Source organism: Oncorhynchus nerka, linkage group LG20 (assembly GCF_034236695.1).
Source record: "Oncorhynchus nerka isolate Pitt River linkage group LG20, Oner_Uvic_2.0, whole genome shotgun sequence".
NCBI lineage: Eukaryota > Metazoa > Chordata > Actinopteri > Salmoniformes > Salmonidae > Oncorhynchus > Oncorhynchus nerka.
In genome coordinates, this window is record NC_088415.1 from 73,803,341 (window position 1) to 73,821,454 (window position 18,114).

Below are 18,114 nucleotides of genomic sequence, written 5' to 3' on the forward strand. Positions count from 1 at the left end.
TGGTCTGAGTGGGGAGGGGAAAACTGAAAACTAGCTGTTATTGGCAGAGAGGTATGGAACACTCTCTCTTATTGGTTCATTAAGTTAAAACAGGCTGGAATTTCAGGCGATCTTTTTAAACTGCTCTTACACTAAAAGGGCATTTTCATCATATTCACAATTTCACAGTATTATTTCAACCTAGTGTGGAAATATATATAAAACGTAAAACAATCATAATTTTTACTGCACTGGGACTTCTGCCCCACAAAGAATATCACATTTACATAAGTATTCAGACCCTTTACTCAGTACTTTGTTGAACAACCTTTGGCAGCAATTACAGCATCAAGTTTTCTTGGGTATGACGGTACAAGCTTGGCACAAGAGTTTCTCCCATTCTTCTCTGCAGATCCTCTTAATTAAGCTCTGTCAGGTTATATGTGGAACGTTACTGCACAGCTATTTTCAGGTCTCTCCAGAGATGTTTGATCGGGTTCAAGTCCGGGCTCTGGCTGGGTCACTCATGGACATTCAGAGACTTGTTCCGAAGCCACTCCTGTATTGTCTTGGCTGTGTGCTTAGGGTCGTTGTCCTGTTGGAAGGTGAACCTTCGCCCAAGTCTGAGGTCCTGAGTGCTCTGGAGTAGGTTTTCCTCAAGGATCTTTCTGTACTTTGCTCTGTTCATCTTTGCCTCGATCCTGACTAGTCTCCCAGTCCCTGCCACTGAAAAATATTCCCACAGCATGATGCTGCCACCATGCTTCACTGTAGGGATGGTGCCATGTTTCCTCCAGACATGACGCTTGGCATTCAGGCGAAATAGTAATCTTGGTTACATCAGACCAGATAATCTTGTTTCTCATGGTCTGAGAGTCTTTGAGTGCCTTTTGGCATACTCCAAGCGGGCTTTCATTTGCCTTTTACTGAGGAGTGGCTTCCGTCTGGCCACTCTACCATAAAGGCCCGATTGGTGGTGTGCTGCAGAGATGATTGTCCTTCTGGAAGGTTCTCCAATCTCCACAGAGGAACTCTGGAGCTCTGTCAGAGTGACCATTGGGTTCTTGGTCACCTCCCTGACCAAGGCCCTTCTCCCTGGATTGCTCAGTTTGGCCGGGCGGCCAGCTCTAGGAAGAGTCTTGGTGGTTTCAAACTTCTTCCATTTAAGAATGATGGAGGCCACTGTGTTCTTGGGGACCTTCAATGCTGCAGAATTTTTTTGCTACCCTTCCCCAGATCTGTGCCTCGACACAATCCTGTCTCGGAGCTCTAAGGACAATTCCTTCAACCTCATGGCTTGTTTTTTTTCTCTGACATGCTGTGGACTCCAATCAAGTTGATGAAACTCCCCAAGGATTATCAATGGAAACAGGATGCCCTTGAGCTCAATTTCGAGTCTCATAGAAAAGGGTCTGAATGCTTGTGAAAATAAGATAATTCTGTTTTTTATTTGTAATACATTTGCAAAATTGTTTTTTTTTAAACACTTTTCGCTTTGACATTATGGGGTATTGTGTGTAGATTGCTGAGAAAAATATATATTTCATCAATTTTAGAATAATACTAACATAACAAAATGTGGAAAAATGTCTGAATACTTTCCGAATGCACTGTATGTTAATAACTTGTTCAATCAAAGCAATGGAAGAGATATGGGGATTCCAAGGGGGGTTCCTTAATAATTCAGGTTCAGGATTCAGTAATAACAAAAACATTTAGTAATCCATTGAGAAATGGGAAGATATTATATCACTGTATTCCATGCAACGACATTGCAAAAGCATCTGCTCTGTAACATACAACTCAAAGATACAAGCTTTATGGCAGTGCATTGTCCTCATTTAAAATATTGGTTTCACCCTGCCTAATATCAAATAATAGTTGCAGTGCTGCCATTCAAAACCATGATTCAAAATCCTTGATTTTGAGAAAAATAAACAAGCCCAGCTTGCTGTCTGTTCTGTTCATGGTTATATGAATTACTAATACGCCCATCAGAATGAAAGTGGGCTGTGTCCATTATGGGAAATAACCACATCCCTTTTTCTGACACATTTTTAAAGGCCTACATTTTCCATGAATGTGAACATAAAGTCACAAATGCCAAGAAAAAGGGGAATAGACAGACACATTACTTTTGTGTTCTGTGAATCCCAATGATCATTCAAATGGCCTGGGTTCTCCAGTGCATGTGGAGGGAAGCAGAGGCATTGATCACTCCAGTTAATGGCACCATATCCTACGTCCCAAATGGCACCATATCCCCGCTCCTATGGGCCCTAGTCAAAAGTAGTACACTAAAAAAGGAATAGGGTGCCATTTGGGACACATCCCATATGTTTCACATGGTGGGTGAGCCTGACAAACAGCAAGTTGATGCGCCCTGATTTTCAGCTATAGGGTCCAAGGTGAAAGATTAGTTTTTTATTAGATGATATTACCACTCTATAGCCTTGGCTTGTCAGGTGGGTGGTTAGAATCCGTAAGTACATGCTAGAAAGATGTGTTATTTGATGAGGGCATAATGTGGTGTCTAACCACATATGAAAGTACGCTGTTACTCTGCCTCCTCGTGTCAAAGGAGACCACATTTTCGGAAGTAGGTAACCATAAGGGAATAACATCTATGTAAGTACAGGCAGGTACATAATAGGCTACTTATCACTGCTTGTTCTGTTTTCCAAGAAAACGGGAAGTAGTAGCGTACATTACCAGTCAAAAGTTTGGACACACCTACTCATTCAAGGGTTTCCAATTAATGCGTGTTCAATTAATGCATGTGAACGCATGCCGACAACATAGAAATTTAGTAAGGTTTTTTCAGTAGTAGTTCCTGTGGTATTATGCCCATGTCAACAAATAATCAGGCAGGAGGTCTATCGAGATATAATGCAATCAAATCATTTACCATTAAACAAAATATTTTAACACTGAACAAACTAATGGATCCATCAAATACCTATTGCGACATCGCATGCATTTGAGACTGATAGTATGAAGAGAGGTGACACCGCAAGTCCGATGTGTAACCCAATTGAGCCGTTGAATGTGATAAACTACAACTTGATGTTTTCAACTCATTTGGTGTTGGCTCTGGGAGCCAGAGGTAGCTCACTCAGGATCATCGAGCACTGTAAAGACCTGAGCCTGTCAGTTTAACTAGAAATGTACTCACTACAGTGTTGCCAAGAGTAGCATACAGGAATATAAAAGCTCCAGCCCCCATAACAATTGCAGGTCTCACTCAGTTGGGCATTGTAAAAAAAGTACTGTGTGTCTTCATTGCAGTGATTTGATAAGATACTTCATAGCAGCTACATAGGGAGATAACTTGCCTAGGGCATAAGTAGGAAGTCTCTGGATGGTTTAAATTAGTGAAATAGTGAAATAATATAATGATAATGTAGAGCTGTCCATGGTAAATTAGGGATATGAACCATAATTGCACATTAAAAGGTATAATCCATAATATAAATATCTGGTTAAAATTAAGAAAAGTGAAGAAAATAAAAATATATTGATGATTGTGAAATTATTTACTTTTTTAAGATGAATAAAACTAATCATGTTTTTATGGTGATTGTTTCTCAATTTCTTAGATGAATTCAAGGCCTTCATGAAAAAACTACCAACGGACCGTTTTTTAAACACATCCATGGTTTTCAAGTTTTGGGCAACAGATGCAGCTCTCCAGAAGCGCTACAGCCAATTGGAGATCAGCACCAATTTGGTTCTTGGGAAAGCCCAGAAGATTGTGAGGAAACTCTTCACTCTGAGCAAGCGCTGTCCCAAACTGCCAAGGATCAGCCTCTCTAGAGAAAGGTACGAAAATGGGAACATCACATGCTCTTAAATGATTGCTGAAATATATTGTAATATCTGCCATATCAGATGAAAACGTGTTTATTTTGGCTTTTGAACATCTTACACCTACTTCATTGGTAAATTACATAAATTAACTATTATGTAAAACCACTTGATGGCATTCTATCATCATTGTTTCCTCTTTTATATCAAGTTATGTTGTTTGGGTCAGGTCTTCATGGTCTTCACCCTTGACTTTTTCCCCATTTTGTGGTGTTACAGCCTGAATTTAAAATGGATTTAATTGAGAAGTATTCAACGTGTTTTTTATGGCAAGCCTAAATAAGTTCAGGAGTAACAATTTGCTTAGCATGTCACATAATAAGTTGCATAGACTCAATAATAGTGTTTAACATGATTTTTGAATGACTACCTCAACTCTGTACCCCACATACACATCTGTAATGTCCCTTAGTCGAGCAGTGAATTTCAAACACAGATTCGACCACAAAGATCTGGGAGGTTTTCCAATGCCTCGCAAAGAAGGGCACCTATTGGTAGATGGGTAATAAAAAAGCAGACATTGTATATCCCTTTGAGCATGGTGAAGTTATTAATTACACTTTGGATGGGGTATTAATACACCCAGTCACTACAAGATACAGGCAAGATACAGGCGTCCTTCCTAACTGAGATGCCTGAATGGAAGGAAACTGCACAGGGATTTCAACATGAGGCCAATGGTGACTTTAAAACAAGAGTTTAACCCTTCGACAACATTCAACAACATTCCGCTGAAAAGGCAGCGCGCGAAATATATATATATATTTTTTTTTAAATATGTAACTTTCACACATTAACAAGTCCAATACAGCAAATGAAAGATTAGCAAGATGTGTATCTACCCGTCGTGTCCGATTTCAAACATGTTTTACAGCTAAAGCACAACATATGATTATGTTAGATCACTGCCAAGTCGAAAAAACACACAGCCATTTTTCCAGCCAAAGATAGGAGTCACAAAAAGCAGAAATATAGATACAATTAATCACTAACCTTTGATGATCTTCATCAGATGACAATCCTAGGACATCATGTTACACAATACATGTATGTTTTGTTCGATAATGTGCATATTTATATCCAAAAATCTCAGTTTACATTGGCGTGTTACGTGCAGTAATGTTTTGATTCCAAAACATCCAGTGATTTTACATAAATACTCATAATAAACATTGATAAAAGATACTAGTGTTATTCACTGAATTAAAGATAGACTTCTCCTTAATGCAACCGCTGTGTCAGATTTTTTTAAACTTTACGGAAAAAGCATAATCTGAGAACGGCTCTCAGAACCCAAAACAGCCTGAGGAATATCCGCCATTTTGGAATCAACAAAGTTAGAAACAACACCATAAATATTCACTTACCTTTGATGATCTTCATCAGAAGGCACTCCCAGGAATCCCAGTTCGACAATAAATGACTCATTTGTTCCATAAAGTTCCATCATTTATGTACAAATAGCCACTTGTTGTTAGCGTGTTCAGCCCAGTAATCCATCTTCATGAGGCGCAGGCACTTCATCCAGACAAAAACTCGAAAAGTTCTGTTACAGTCCTTTAGAAACATGTCAAATGATGTATGGAATCAATCTTTAGGATGTTTTTAACATAAAACATCAATAATGTTCCAACCGGAGAATTCCTTTCTCTTCAGAAAAAGCACTGGAACGCGAGGTAACTCTGTCATGAGACCAAGACTCTCTGCCAGACTACTGACTCATGAGCCACTCCTTTATAGTAGAATCCTCATTCAAGTTTCTAAAGACAGTTGACATCTAGTGGAAGCAGTAGGAAGTGCAATCTCATCCATATCTCAATGTGTATTCGGTAGGCCAATCTTAGAAAAACTACAAACCTCAGATGTCCCACTTCCTGGTTGGATTTGTCTCAGGTTTTTGCCTGCCATATGAGTTCTGTTATACTCACAGACATCATTCAAACAGTTTTAGAAACTTCAGAGTGTTTTCTAGTCAAATCTAATAATAATAATATAATAATATAATATGCATATATTAGCATCTGGGACAGAGTAGGAGGCAGTTCACTCTGGGCACGCTATTCATCCAAAAGTGAAAATGTTGCCCCCTATCCCAAAAAAGTTTGGCTGTGAAAGGAGGATGGCTCAACAACATTGTTGTTACTCCACAATATTAACCCAATTGACAGAGTGAAAAGGAAGCAGGTACAGAATAAAAATACTCCAAAACATGCATCCTGTTTGCAACAAGGCACTAAAGTAATACTGCAAAAAATGTGGCAAAGCAATTCACTTTTTGTCCTGAATACAACGTCTTATGTTTGGGGCAAATCCAATAGACCACATAACTGAGTACCACTTAGGGCTGTTGCGGTGACCGTATTACTGCCAAAGCGGCATGAAGACAGTTAAATTCCATGTGACCATTTAGTCATGTTAATTAGGCTTCTCCCAGCTCTGATGCCACTGATGGTCATTAGTAGCCTACCAAGCTTGCTAACTGCCTTGTACTCGGCACTCTATTGTCCCTCTAATCACTCTGACATCAATGCAAATGTAATCAAAATCTAATCAAACATGAGCTCATGTCACACAACATTTCTATAGGCCATGTAATTGCGCAAGAAAACAGAGGAGGAACCCATCTGCTTTCTATAGGCTAGGCCTACTATATTTATTTCTCAACTTTGCTAATATTAATCACATTGCTTATATTTACAACAGGAGTATTGCCTACCTGGCTGGTATGAAAATGAACCACAGGAAAAGCGTCCTCCAATCGCTATTTAAGTAATAAATAAAAAAGGTGCATGATAATGGTCCATTCTAAATCAAAACAAATTTCACACAAATATTATTTAGTATATCTAAAGACAAGATTAAATCAAGAATAGTCTGATGACAATATTAGCCTATCACTTGTGAATTATATACTATGACTTGTGAATGATGCCCAGCATAATAAACAATGTATTTTCTTTGCAACATTTTCTGAACATAGTCGCACACATCATGTAGCCTAGCTCATAGGCATAGTTTGTTTAACAACTAAAGTGGCCAAATAACTTCTTAAAATTAAGAAGGGGTGTAGAGCCTAACTGTCATACCGATAACATGATGCATGATACATAAGCAGCGAGTGAGTTTAAAGTTTGTGGAAGCTCATTTTCACCATTAAAATGCACCTTTATAATAAAAGCATTACATGTATAATTGCATTTGCGGTCACTTTTGAGAATGGTGTTTCCCTCTAATAGAACATTAATGCTTATAGCCTACTACCATGTGCGCATTTCTGCACTTATAATGTGAAATAGCCTACTAGTTTATCAACATTTTAAGCTGAAAACGTTCTGATCTGTTGCGTCAGCCACATTGCATCAAAATGTTTTTTTGAAGGTAGTGGTTGTATTAATTGGGGATCTATCGCATCCCACAACTGTCCCAGACTATGTTTGGAATATTTATTTCTCGCACAGAATACTGTAGGTTGACCTTTTCACTATGGAGGATAGTAGATTGACATAGGCTAGTGCTTTTGCTGTTCGTTAGGCCTACTCTTGTTGTTGGCTGACGAAAAGTAAATGTGGACAGTTCTTCCAATATCTTCAATATGCACCTCGGAATTGGATAAGGATGCGCGCAGTTGCGTCCCCGATGTGTCGGTCTTCACTTGTAGCCTGTGAGAAAGATCCAATCATGTGATGGAGAGCCATGTAAGTGAGAGGTAATTCAGAGCGCGCAGCACAAGGGGAGAAGGGCACAACACAAGCACTCAGGGAAAAATGTACAACACAGCACTCAGGGAAAAAGGTACAACACAGCACTCAGGGAGAAAGGCACAACGCAGCACTCGGGGAGAAGGGCACAAGAGAAGGGCACAATGGCCGCTGGCTGCAAAAGGCATGGATTTTTTTTAGGGTGCATTACGGCATCACTTTGTTAACCGCTCAACACAAAATGTGCGCTCTCTCTCAAATCGTTTGGAGAAAATACCCTTTGTTAATTTGCATTCATCAAACTATAAAATAATGCCACGGAATTCTAAGCGAATCTTGTCTGCTAAATTAACTAGTATAGCCCACAGCCATTTGGCATAGCCAGATCAGGACCTAACCTAAGGACAACTCAGAGTATGCTATTCTGTTCTTCAGAAATAGACTACATTTTCTTCATATCATGCTTCTTTAGAACTGTCTAAAATAAATAATGGATTTGTTGTGAAGATGTAGGCTATATTACATGGATTTATTAGACTAAAATGTAGATGTTCCAAAGGTCTGCATCAATGGGTTGTGTGGAAGCCAGGAGATGCTAAATGTGTTTATGTTTATTAGCGGTCAATTACCGTGAGACCGACAGTTATTTGCTTGACAATCACCGGCTGACAAAATCTTGTGACTGCCACAGCCCTAGTACGTTCTCTCCATATTTAGTGTTGGCTGCATCATGTTATCGGTATGCTTGTAATCAATAAGGGCTGGGGAGTTTTTAAGGATAAAAAAATAAACAGAATGGAGCTTAGCACAGGCAAAATCCTAGTGGAAAACCTTGTTCAGTGTGTTTTCCACCAGACACTGGGAGATGAATTCACCTTTCGGCAAAACAATAACCTAAAACACAAGGCCAAATCTACATTGGAGTTTCTTACCAAAAGGACAGTGAATGTTCCTGAGTGGCCAAGTTACAGTTTTTACTTAAATATGCTTGAAAATGTATGGCAAGACCTGACAATGGTTGTCTAGCAATGATCAACAACCAATTTGACAGAGCTTGAAGAATTTTGAAAATAATAATGGGCAAATGTTGCACAATCCAAGTGTGGAAAGCTCTTAGAGACTTACCCAGAAAGACTCTGTAATTGCTGTCAAAGGGGATTCTAAAATGAATTGATTCAGGGGGGTGAATACTTATCAAGATATTTTAGTGTTTTATTTTTCATAAATGTTTTACAGATGTTAGAAATGTTCTTCCACTTTGACATTATAGAGTATTTTATATATTATAGATATATTATAGATTGTTGTCAAAATAAATTATATTAAATCCATTTTAATCCCACTTTGTAACAAAGCAAAATGTGGAAAAAGTAGAAAGGTGTGAATACTTTATGAAGGCACTGACTTGCCTGAGTTGTCTGTCATTAAGATGCAATTTGTTATCTGATGCTGTGAGAAAACCAGGGCAAGAGTCTGAAATGAAAAAGAGGGCGAGAGAGAGAGCTGTTTAGTATCTCTGCCCCGATTGAAGTGGTCTGTATGATGTGAGGTCTACGGTGGCATGTCTGTAATCAAGTGCTCTTAGAGACAACAGGTTGGTGTTATTAACGTATTGCCCACTGAACACTTCAATTTCTTTGACAGGCGCTACCTCTGGCTGTCATTCACTTCCTTAACTCTGTTCAAACAAATAAAAACAATCTATTCAGCTCAGCTGAGCCAGAAGATGTATTCTACATTATCATGTGCTATATAATCCCTCAATTTTGATATGCATGCCTGCGGAAAGGAAAAGTTTCATTTTTGAGATTTATGTTGTGCAAGTCCCAATACAAAACCTGTTGAGTAAAACTACTATTTGCAGAACCAACTACTCAATAGTGCTTAGTAGAAAGTTACAGCAAAGTACAACATTTTCAATTTATGTACAATATTTGTGTTATTTTCGCTCTAAATGAGGTTGCACCTAAAATCCTACCAAAGCTTGTACATAAATAATGAACACAGATTTAATAGCAAATTCACTTTATATAGTGAGCATTATGTATAATAAATTGACAAATAGATACAATCCTAAGAATGATTTAGCAATAACATATTGGTATTTAAAAGAACAAGTATGTTCTGCAGGTTCTGGAATACATGTTCTGCATAATTCAATAGGGCTGAGAAATAGTGTGAAATGGACTCTGGAAGACATTAGACTCCAGAGTAAACGGAACAGTTGAGAGAAGGATCTTGTGTGTATGGCCCTTGCTATTCTTCTGAATCCCAAAGATGGGCGATAAAGCCTTTTAAAGGCCACATCAATCATTATTTGACACTTACTAAATGGGATGATGTTAAGTGAACGTTAAGGGCTATATTCCACGATTGAAATGAATGTAAAGGTTATTTCCAATTGAGCCGACATATGCAGCGTTTACTATGAATGCAGTCTTTGCTAAAGAGGGAATATTGCCTTTAAATTTCAGCTTTCGCTGTAAAGCTGAATTTCTGCGATGCGCATTGAATAGAACCCCAAGACATTGTCATCACTTGTGTCCTGTATGCACTACTCTATCCTTTCTATAGGGTACAATAGTGTTAGTCAAAGGTAAAACATTTTAAGTAAAGATGATCTCATAGTTAAATTATGTTTTTGAAAATAATGCTCTTTCCTCTTTAGGACACCAGGATTTTGGCTGAGCAGGGCCCAGTCACTCCTGTACTGCAACGAGCATGGAATCCTGGGCACGTTTTCAGAGGAGATGCAGAGCTGCACCTGCACTGCAGAGCACAGTAGCGCCTGCCAGGGGACAGTGCCCTGTGAGGTCGGAGAAGGGTCATCCTGCCTCTCATGTGCCCCGGACAACATCACCCGCTGTGGCTCCTGCCACCCTGGCAACATCCTGCACCTGGGCTCGTGTCGGCCCAACATAGCAAACTCTCTGGACCACTACCTGAACATTGACTTTGACATGCCGGACACAGAGGTCAAGTATCTGCTCCAGCAGCTGGACAGTCGCATGGAGGTCCATGCCATCTACATCAGCAATGATGTGCGTCTGGGCAGCTGGTTCAACCCGGCCTGGAGGAAACGCATGCTCCTCACTCTAAAGAGCAACAAAAACAAATCCAACCTCATTCATATGCTAATGGGAATCTCATTCCAGATCTGCTCCACTAAAAACAGTACCCTGGAGCCTGTGCCTGCTATCTATGTCAACCCATTTGGGGGCAGCCATTCGGAGAGTTGGTTCATGCCTGTCAACCAGCAGGACTTCCCAGACTGGGAGAGAACTAAATTGGATGCCTCTCTGCAGTGCTACAACTGGACGCTGATGCTGGGCAACAAGTGGAAGTCCTTCTTCGAGACGGTGCACATTTACCTGCGCAGCCGCATCCTGACCGACGACCCCACTGTCAACGAGACCCTTTTCTACGAGCCCCTGGACCTGGACGACCACACGTCCAACCTGGGCTACATGAAGATCAACAGTCTCAAGGTGTTTGGCTACAGCATGCACTTTGACCCAGAGGGCATCAAAGACCTGATTATGCAGCTGGACTACCCGTACACGCAAGGAACCCAGGACGCAGCCTTTCATATGCTGCTGGAGATGAGAGACCGCATCAACCGGCTCTCCCCGCCCGGAGTGCAGGCATTGGACATCTTTTCATGTCTGCTCCGACACAGGCTCAAGCTCTCCACCAGCGAGGTGGTGCGCATCCGAGACTCCCTCCAGATTTTCAACTCCAAGCTGCCCAATTCCTCTGAGGCAGAACTGGGCCAGTTATGCAGCTAGCTCAGTCTAAATTAGGGTCCAGCGAGTGCTGCGCTGCTGGTTACTCTTCAGTCATCCGCCAATTTATCCATCTGGTTTGGAAAACATGTACATATATTTCTGAGATGTCTAGAACATTCCTATACACTTGCTGAAAGACTGTGGCGTGTGTTGAATCTGTTGAATGTGGAGTGATGTCATGACAACAGATAGAGTTTTTAATATAGAAAGCAAGGAGCTCAGATGAGTTTTCAAAAGGATCACTATGGCTGTTCATCTGTTGGCATGAAGTTGAGGAAACGGAACAGGATTTCCCTTTCTAACTGTTTTTATTTGGTTACAGAACAATTTAATTTTAAAGGGAAAATATGATGTGCTGAATGAGTTGTTGATTATGCTTAACGGTTTATTTTGATAATCCTTCACATTTGTTTATCCTTGTCTTTCCATTTTATCTTTCGTTCAAAACCATACAAGATATGTATTTGTGCTTAACATTTGGTTGAGAAGCCCATGACTGAATCGTTCTATTCAGCAACATTACTTTACCAAAAGAAGGTGAACATTGTGGCAAACCGAGTGCCATAAATGTCTTAAATGTTGAGTTGAGTTTTTCAGCGGACTTCAAAATGAATTCTCCTGGCAAGGTTACTAAAGGTCTGTGTATACAGCTCTGTAAATATTGCTCCATCTATGTGGAAAGTGCACATACCTTTTATTTGATAACCAAGTGCAAACACCCCAAAAATATTTGTAAAAAAAAAAAAATCATGCCTTATAATGGAGAGTCAATATTCAGATAAAAAGCACATTTAGTTCAGTTTAATTTCCAAGCTAGATGTTTTGAATATATTTTGCAGACATAACACGTTTTTGGAATAGGCTAACTGTATTTGCATTCTAATGAGTACACTGTATTGTGGATCTTACCTGTAAATGCCAGTCACAATTCCAGTTAAACATATTGCGGAATTTTATTATTTTTTAAACTAGTTCTTTAACTCAAATGTTTATTAATGGTATTCACGGTAGGCCTAGATTGGAACTCAAATTAACATGAGCTGATAAACTGGAGACCATGCATTTCTCTCAGTATAGTATATTCCAACTGGATATGTTTCAAATCTTTTACACGGATTGTGATGGTTCAACAATTGCTATATCTATGTCATATGATAAAATACTATTTGACCTTTCATTATTTATAAAACCTACATCTTGAGTGAAAAATTGCTGTCATAAATCTACTGCTGGAATAGCTGTGTTTCTAGGATTTATCAATTGTACCATTGGACAATAGGAACATTTGGTCTCGACAAAGAACACATATTTAAATGTCCCTCTTCGCTGTACGAATCCTCTTTGTTACCATGAAATGGAATTACCCTGGGTGCTTCCTGATAAGATGAATGTTCTCTAATATATGAAGTGCAGCATTTGCAAGTTAAAACTCATTTCCAAGGTTGTCACAGTGCACGGGAACCAAACACACATTGTCACATTGCATCAAACTCACTGTGCTTCTGAACAACCTGGGAAAAACATCAAACTATTTTAATAAGATGGGAGTCACAAACACAGAGTTTGTAAATAAAAGTTATTTATCTTGATGTCATCTAGAAATCATCACTTGCCCTTCAGCTAATCGTCAGGACAGTGAAGGACACCCAATCAATCAAGGAGGGTCTATTATGCTGTGTAAACATTTCAAACATTCCCACAAGAAAATGAGGGAAATGGGGTTGGCAATTTTTCTCCAATGATTTATTATGTTTTGAGAGTCCAATAATGTAATTTATGTTGTGGTATTGGTCAAATAAAATGTGGTCCTTGTACTTATTGTTTTGCCTGTACCTGTGTAGGTCATGTAGTACAGTCATCAATTACAATTTTTATTATAGGTTCAGAGAAATGTTAGAAATACAACGTTTCTGGAGAATATATTATTATTAGCACACAGAGAAAGAGAGAGGGGGAGAGAGAGAGAAACTATAAACATTATCAACAACAAATACAAGGTACTATTACAATTTCATTACTATGGACATTATCATATAATAGAAACATTCAAACATTCCACTCCAAATCCACATCCACTTGCATAACAGTCTAAAATCTAAGCATGCAAATGAATGCATTAACTCTCCTTGACTTGATTGGCTAGCCTCTCGTTACATGATAGACAGTACACTGAGTACAGCAGATGATTTCATAGAGCATTTATTTGCCGTGTTTTCCTTTCTGTTTGTTTGTTGCCTTTGACTGCCTCTGACTGCCTCAGTCCATAGGACAGTAACTGACGGTTAGCATGGCTGCCAGCACACAGCACTTATCATACCACCCAGATGTTCTTCTTTCAAACTCTGTATTCTTTTATGTCAATCAGTGGTGTAATTTCTTCCAATTCTGCCACATTGGACTTCTTTTAACATTTGAGGCACTTCATTGTTAACGGCGGCCGTCCTTGAGCTTTTCATGGCCACCATGTTCAAGGCTGGACAGCTCTTTTCATGTGTGCTCGATCCATTTTCCATTGGTGAGAGGACGCCTGACATGTAAATATCCCTGTGGAAGTAAAAGGTCTTCTACAATGCCAACACTGTCACTGAGCAGTGGCCTGTTTGTCTGGTGTGCAAGTCTTGGGACTGGTGCCCAACGTCCTTAGGCCTCAGACAGGCATGACCTCACAATTACGGTTTATAACTTATTTGATATGTGGGGGACATCTTTCTTTCCACAGGGAGCCCAACCGTAGCTTTTCAATGGGTGATGATATGAGAGAATGGCACCACTATAAGAGGTTATCATTACAGTTTGATTTGAATGTCATCTTTAGCTGCCTTTATTAAATTACATTTTCTATGTCATCAGTATTGCTACCATCAGAATCAAACTATATGTAAAAGTTGTTAGTAACATGGTTAAAATATTTGAACAAGTTGTGAACACTTACAATGATCAATTATATACATTTATCTCTGATATAATTACAGTTATAACTTGTTCCTATATTTCTACCATGTACGTACCTATGCTGTAAAGTACACTACTTATGCGAGCCATTCAAGAAATAAGCAACAAACTCTCTGTATGTCTAGCTTGTACTATTCCTGACATAATTAACCCAAGCAGTTTTTCCGTACAGTATGAAAGGTAATTGTCGTTCGAAAAATGTACAGATATTTCCTAAAACGCCTTCAACTTCTGTATGGTTATAGAATAAGATGTTGTTTTGCCCCTGAAAGCTACAAATGTCCAGAACCAAAGTGCTGAATGTAAATATTCTTAGGTTGACTCCATCCACTTTGATCAGACTCTACTTCACACAGCTCAATCAAGAATATGAAATATCAGCTCAGTATCCAGCTGAAAGAGTTATATTTGATTATATGATCATGTTTTATGTATTTGTATCTGTACATACTGAATGAGGCGCTACATACACAAACATACTGATATGCTTACTGGTTGGCTCTGTAAAGAACCGTTTCACTTTTTATTATTGTTTGATCAAAAATATTTGTTTCTCTCAATGTTTTAAGAGGATGTAAATGTTCTTATATTAAATAATAAAAAAGAACAACTAAGTTTGCATTTATTTGTATTCTATCCATATAAAAACAATTAATTGGATGCAAGGTATTTCAGATATGCATTCGAAAAGACATTGGAGTATGTTACCTTTTTCAGTTGCGTATGTGTTCTGATAATGATATTTAATTCTGACTACTTTCGATGTCAGTGGAGGTGGTTGGGAGAAGGTATAGGAGGACAGGCTCATTGTAATGGCTGGAACGGAATCAAATGGAACGGAGTCAAACGTGGTTTCCATATGTTTGTGTTTGATACCGTTCCATTCATTCCATTCCAGCCATTACAATCAGGCAGTCCTCCCACAGCTCCTCCCAGCAGTCTTCACTGATATATGTGTTGTTATTGCAATGTTACTCTGCAGTGAGGTGCAAACTTTACTTTGGACTGTCGTTGTGGATACAACCGCAAATCAATACATATTAGTACCTGACAAATGTCTGGTCTGAATGAGAAGAAGAGTAATAATTAAATTGAATAAAGTTCATGGTGGTTTATTTATCCCTGCCAAAAACTCTTTAAGAAATAAAGGTCAGCCCAGAAAAAGAGGGAGAGAGAAATTTGCATGCAAGCATTCTATGCTTGGGTAAAGATCTGTGAATCGATAGGCTGACTGAGGGCTGACAGAATGACAGGTGCTGGGATTGCTGAAGGACATCTGGGGAGGGAGGGGAGACAGAGAATCTGACAGCTAGCTTTAATGAATAGTAATTATTTCCCAAGTAGAAGTGTGTCTGTGCAGCATTGGGTGGAAAAACTGACACCAAGCAGTCAACACATATGTGTCAGCTACATGTCATGACTGTTGGCGGCTGTGATTGTATACCATGCAGATGTATTCTTTCATGCCCTACATCGAATCGTGGCATGATGCCAATGCTGAAACTCTATGGCCTTTTGTGTGAACATGTTTTGAAGAAAGGCCTTTATATTGACAAATTCTCAATAGCTTAAAGTTATTCAGCATCATGCACAGGAAGTAAGGGTGAAGTACTGTGTGAGCAGAAGAGAGGACCAATGATAATCCACTTAATTCTAAATTGACATGATGAGGTGAAATTAGGTGACATTTAATGATGTCTGACTGCAAACGAGACACAACAACACAGTATTTCACAATAAATCATAGATTTATAATGATTTATAAAAGACAAGTGAGTATCCTCACCATCGTGCTCTTAATCTTCTCAGTCTTCAAGACCGTCAAGTTAAGTTACATTTTAAACTGAAGTATGGAAAGTGAGAATTGACTCACAGTATCCGCAGGGCTGAGAAACTGTAAGGAGGATTGTCCAAAAATAAAGAAATATAAAAGTACTGGCTTTCCAGATCTCTTCTCGATGCTTTAGGCCATGAAACAATAAGAGGGCAAAAGAGGGCTTCTTATTGGCTATGACTCATCTGAAGCTGCACAGTGTGGCCTAGAAGGGATAGTTCAGTATTTTGGGCCCTTTAATGAGGCCCTTTATCTACTTCCCCAGTCAGATCAACTTGTTGATACCATTGTTATGTATCTTGCGTCCAGTATGTAGGGACTAGATTTTTGGGGTTCTCAACATTTGAAGATGACAGGGATACAACCACTTTATTAAGTCATTGCAAGGGGGTTAGATACGATACAAGGTTTCTACAAAAATCTTGTTGCTGAAGCCTCATTGATGGAGTGTGAGTGGCCAACTAGTGTAACGGTATTGAACTTGGCAAACAATCAATAGCAATACTAAAGGCTCAATTAATACCTTGAAGAGTGTGAGGGGAGGGGAGTGGAGGGGAGAGATGTGTGTCAGTCTTTCTCAAGTGGGCTGGACTTCAAAGGAGCTGTTTGATATACCATATTTTTTGTAAATAATGACAATCTAAAACGGCCAGTACAGGAAGTAGTCACATTAACTTCACATTTAGTCTTCAATAAAAGGTTTACGTAGGTAGGAATTCATGTTTGATGTGAGCTGAAGTGAACGGTTTCATTTATTCCGTTTTATTTGATTTCTCGACTTAATGAATTAACTGATGGCGCCGACAGAGATGGCCGCCTCGCTTCGCGTTCCTAGGAAACTATGCAGTTTTTTGTTTTTTTTACGTGTTATTTCTTACATTAGTACCCCAGGTCATCTTAGGTTTCATTACATACAGTCGAGAAGAACTACTGAATATAAGATCAGCGTCAACTCACCATCAGTACGACCAAGAATATGTTTTCCGCGACGCAGATCCTGTGTTCTGCCTTACAAACAGGACAACGGAATGGATCGCATGCAGCGACCCAAGAAAACGACTCCGAAAAAGAGGGAAACGTAGCGGTCTTCTGGTCAGACTCCGGACAAGGGCACATCGCGCACCACTCCCCAGCATTCTTCTTGCCAATGTCCAGTCTCTTGACAACAAGGTTGATGAAATCCGAGCAAGGGTAGCATTCCAGAGGGACATCAGAGACTGCAACGTTCTCTGCTTCACGGAAACATGGCTTACTGGGAAGACGCTATCCGATGCGGTGCAGCCAACGGGTTTCTCCACGCATCGCGCCGACAGAAACAAACATCTTTCTGGTAAGAAGAGGGGCGGGGGCGTATGCCTCATGACTAACGAGACATGGTGTGATGAAGGAAACATACAGGAACTCAAATCCTTCTGTTCGCCTGATTTAGAATTCCTCACAATCAAATGTAGACCGCATTATCTTCCAAGAGAATTCTCTTCGATTATAATCACAGCCGTATATATCCCCCCCCAAGCAGATACATCCATGGCTCTGAACAAACTTTATTTAACTCTTTGCAAACTGGAAACCATTTATCCGGAGGCTGCATTCATTGTAGCTGGGGATTTTAACAAAGCTAATCTGAAAACAAGACTCCCTACATTTTATCAGCATATCGATTGCGCAACCAGGGGTGGTAAAACCTTGGATCATTGTTACTCTAACTTCCGCGACGCATATAAGGCCCTGCCCCGCCCCCCTTTCGGAAAATCTGACCACGACTCCATTTTGTTGATCCCTGCCTACAGGCAGAAACTAAAACAAGAGGCTCCCACGTTGAGGCCTGTCCAACGCTGGTCAGACCAAGCTGACTCCACACTCCAAGACTGCTTCCATCACGTGGACTGGGACATGTTTCGTATTGCGTCAGATAAAAATATTGACGAATACGCTGATTCGGTGTGCGAGTTCATTAGAACGTGCGTTGAAGATGTCGTTCCCATAGCAACGATAA

At 39.7% G+C, this 18,114-nt stretch overlaps 1 protein-coding gene across 1 annotated transcript in view; it reads left to right on the top strand.

Moving 5' to 3' along the window:
- LOC115103102 (BMP/retinoic acid-inducible neural-specific protein 3) overlaps window positions 1-14,850 on the top strand; it is a 70,629-nt gene extending 55,779 nt beyond the window's left edge. The window contains exons 6-7 of the mRNA XM_029623738.2: window positions 3,579-3,801; window positions 10,213-14,850. Of these exons, the coding sequence (XP_029479598.1) occupies window positions 3,579-3,801; window positions 10,213-11,332 (1,343 nt within the window). The 3' untranslated portion in view covers window positions 11,333-14,850. The remainder of the gene's footprint in view (window positions 1-3,578; window positions 3,802-10,212) is intronic.
- Window positions 14,851-18,114: the final 3,264 nt, after the last annotated feature.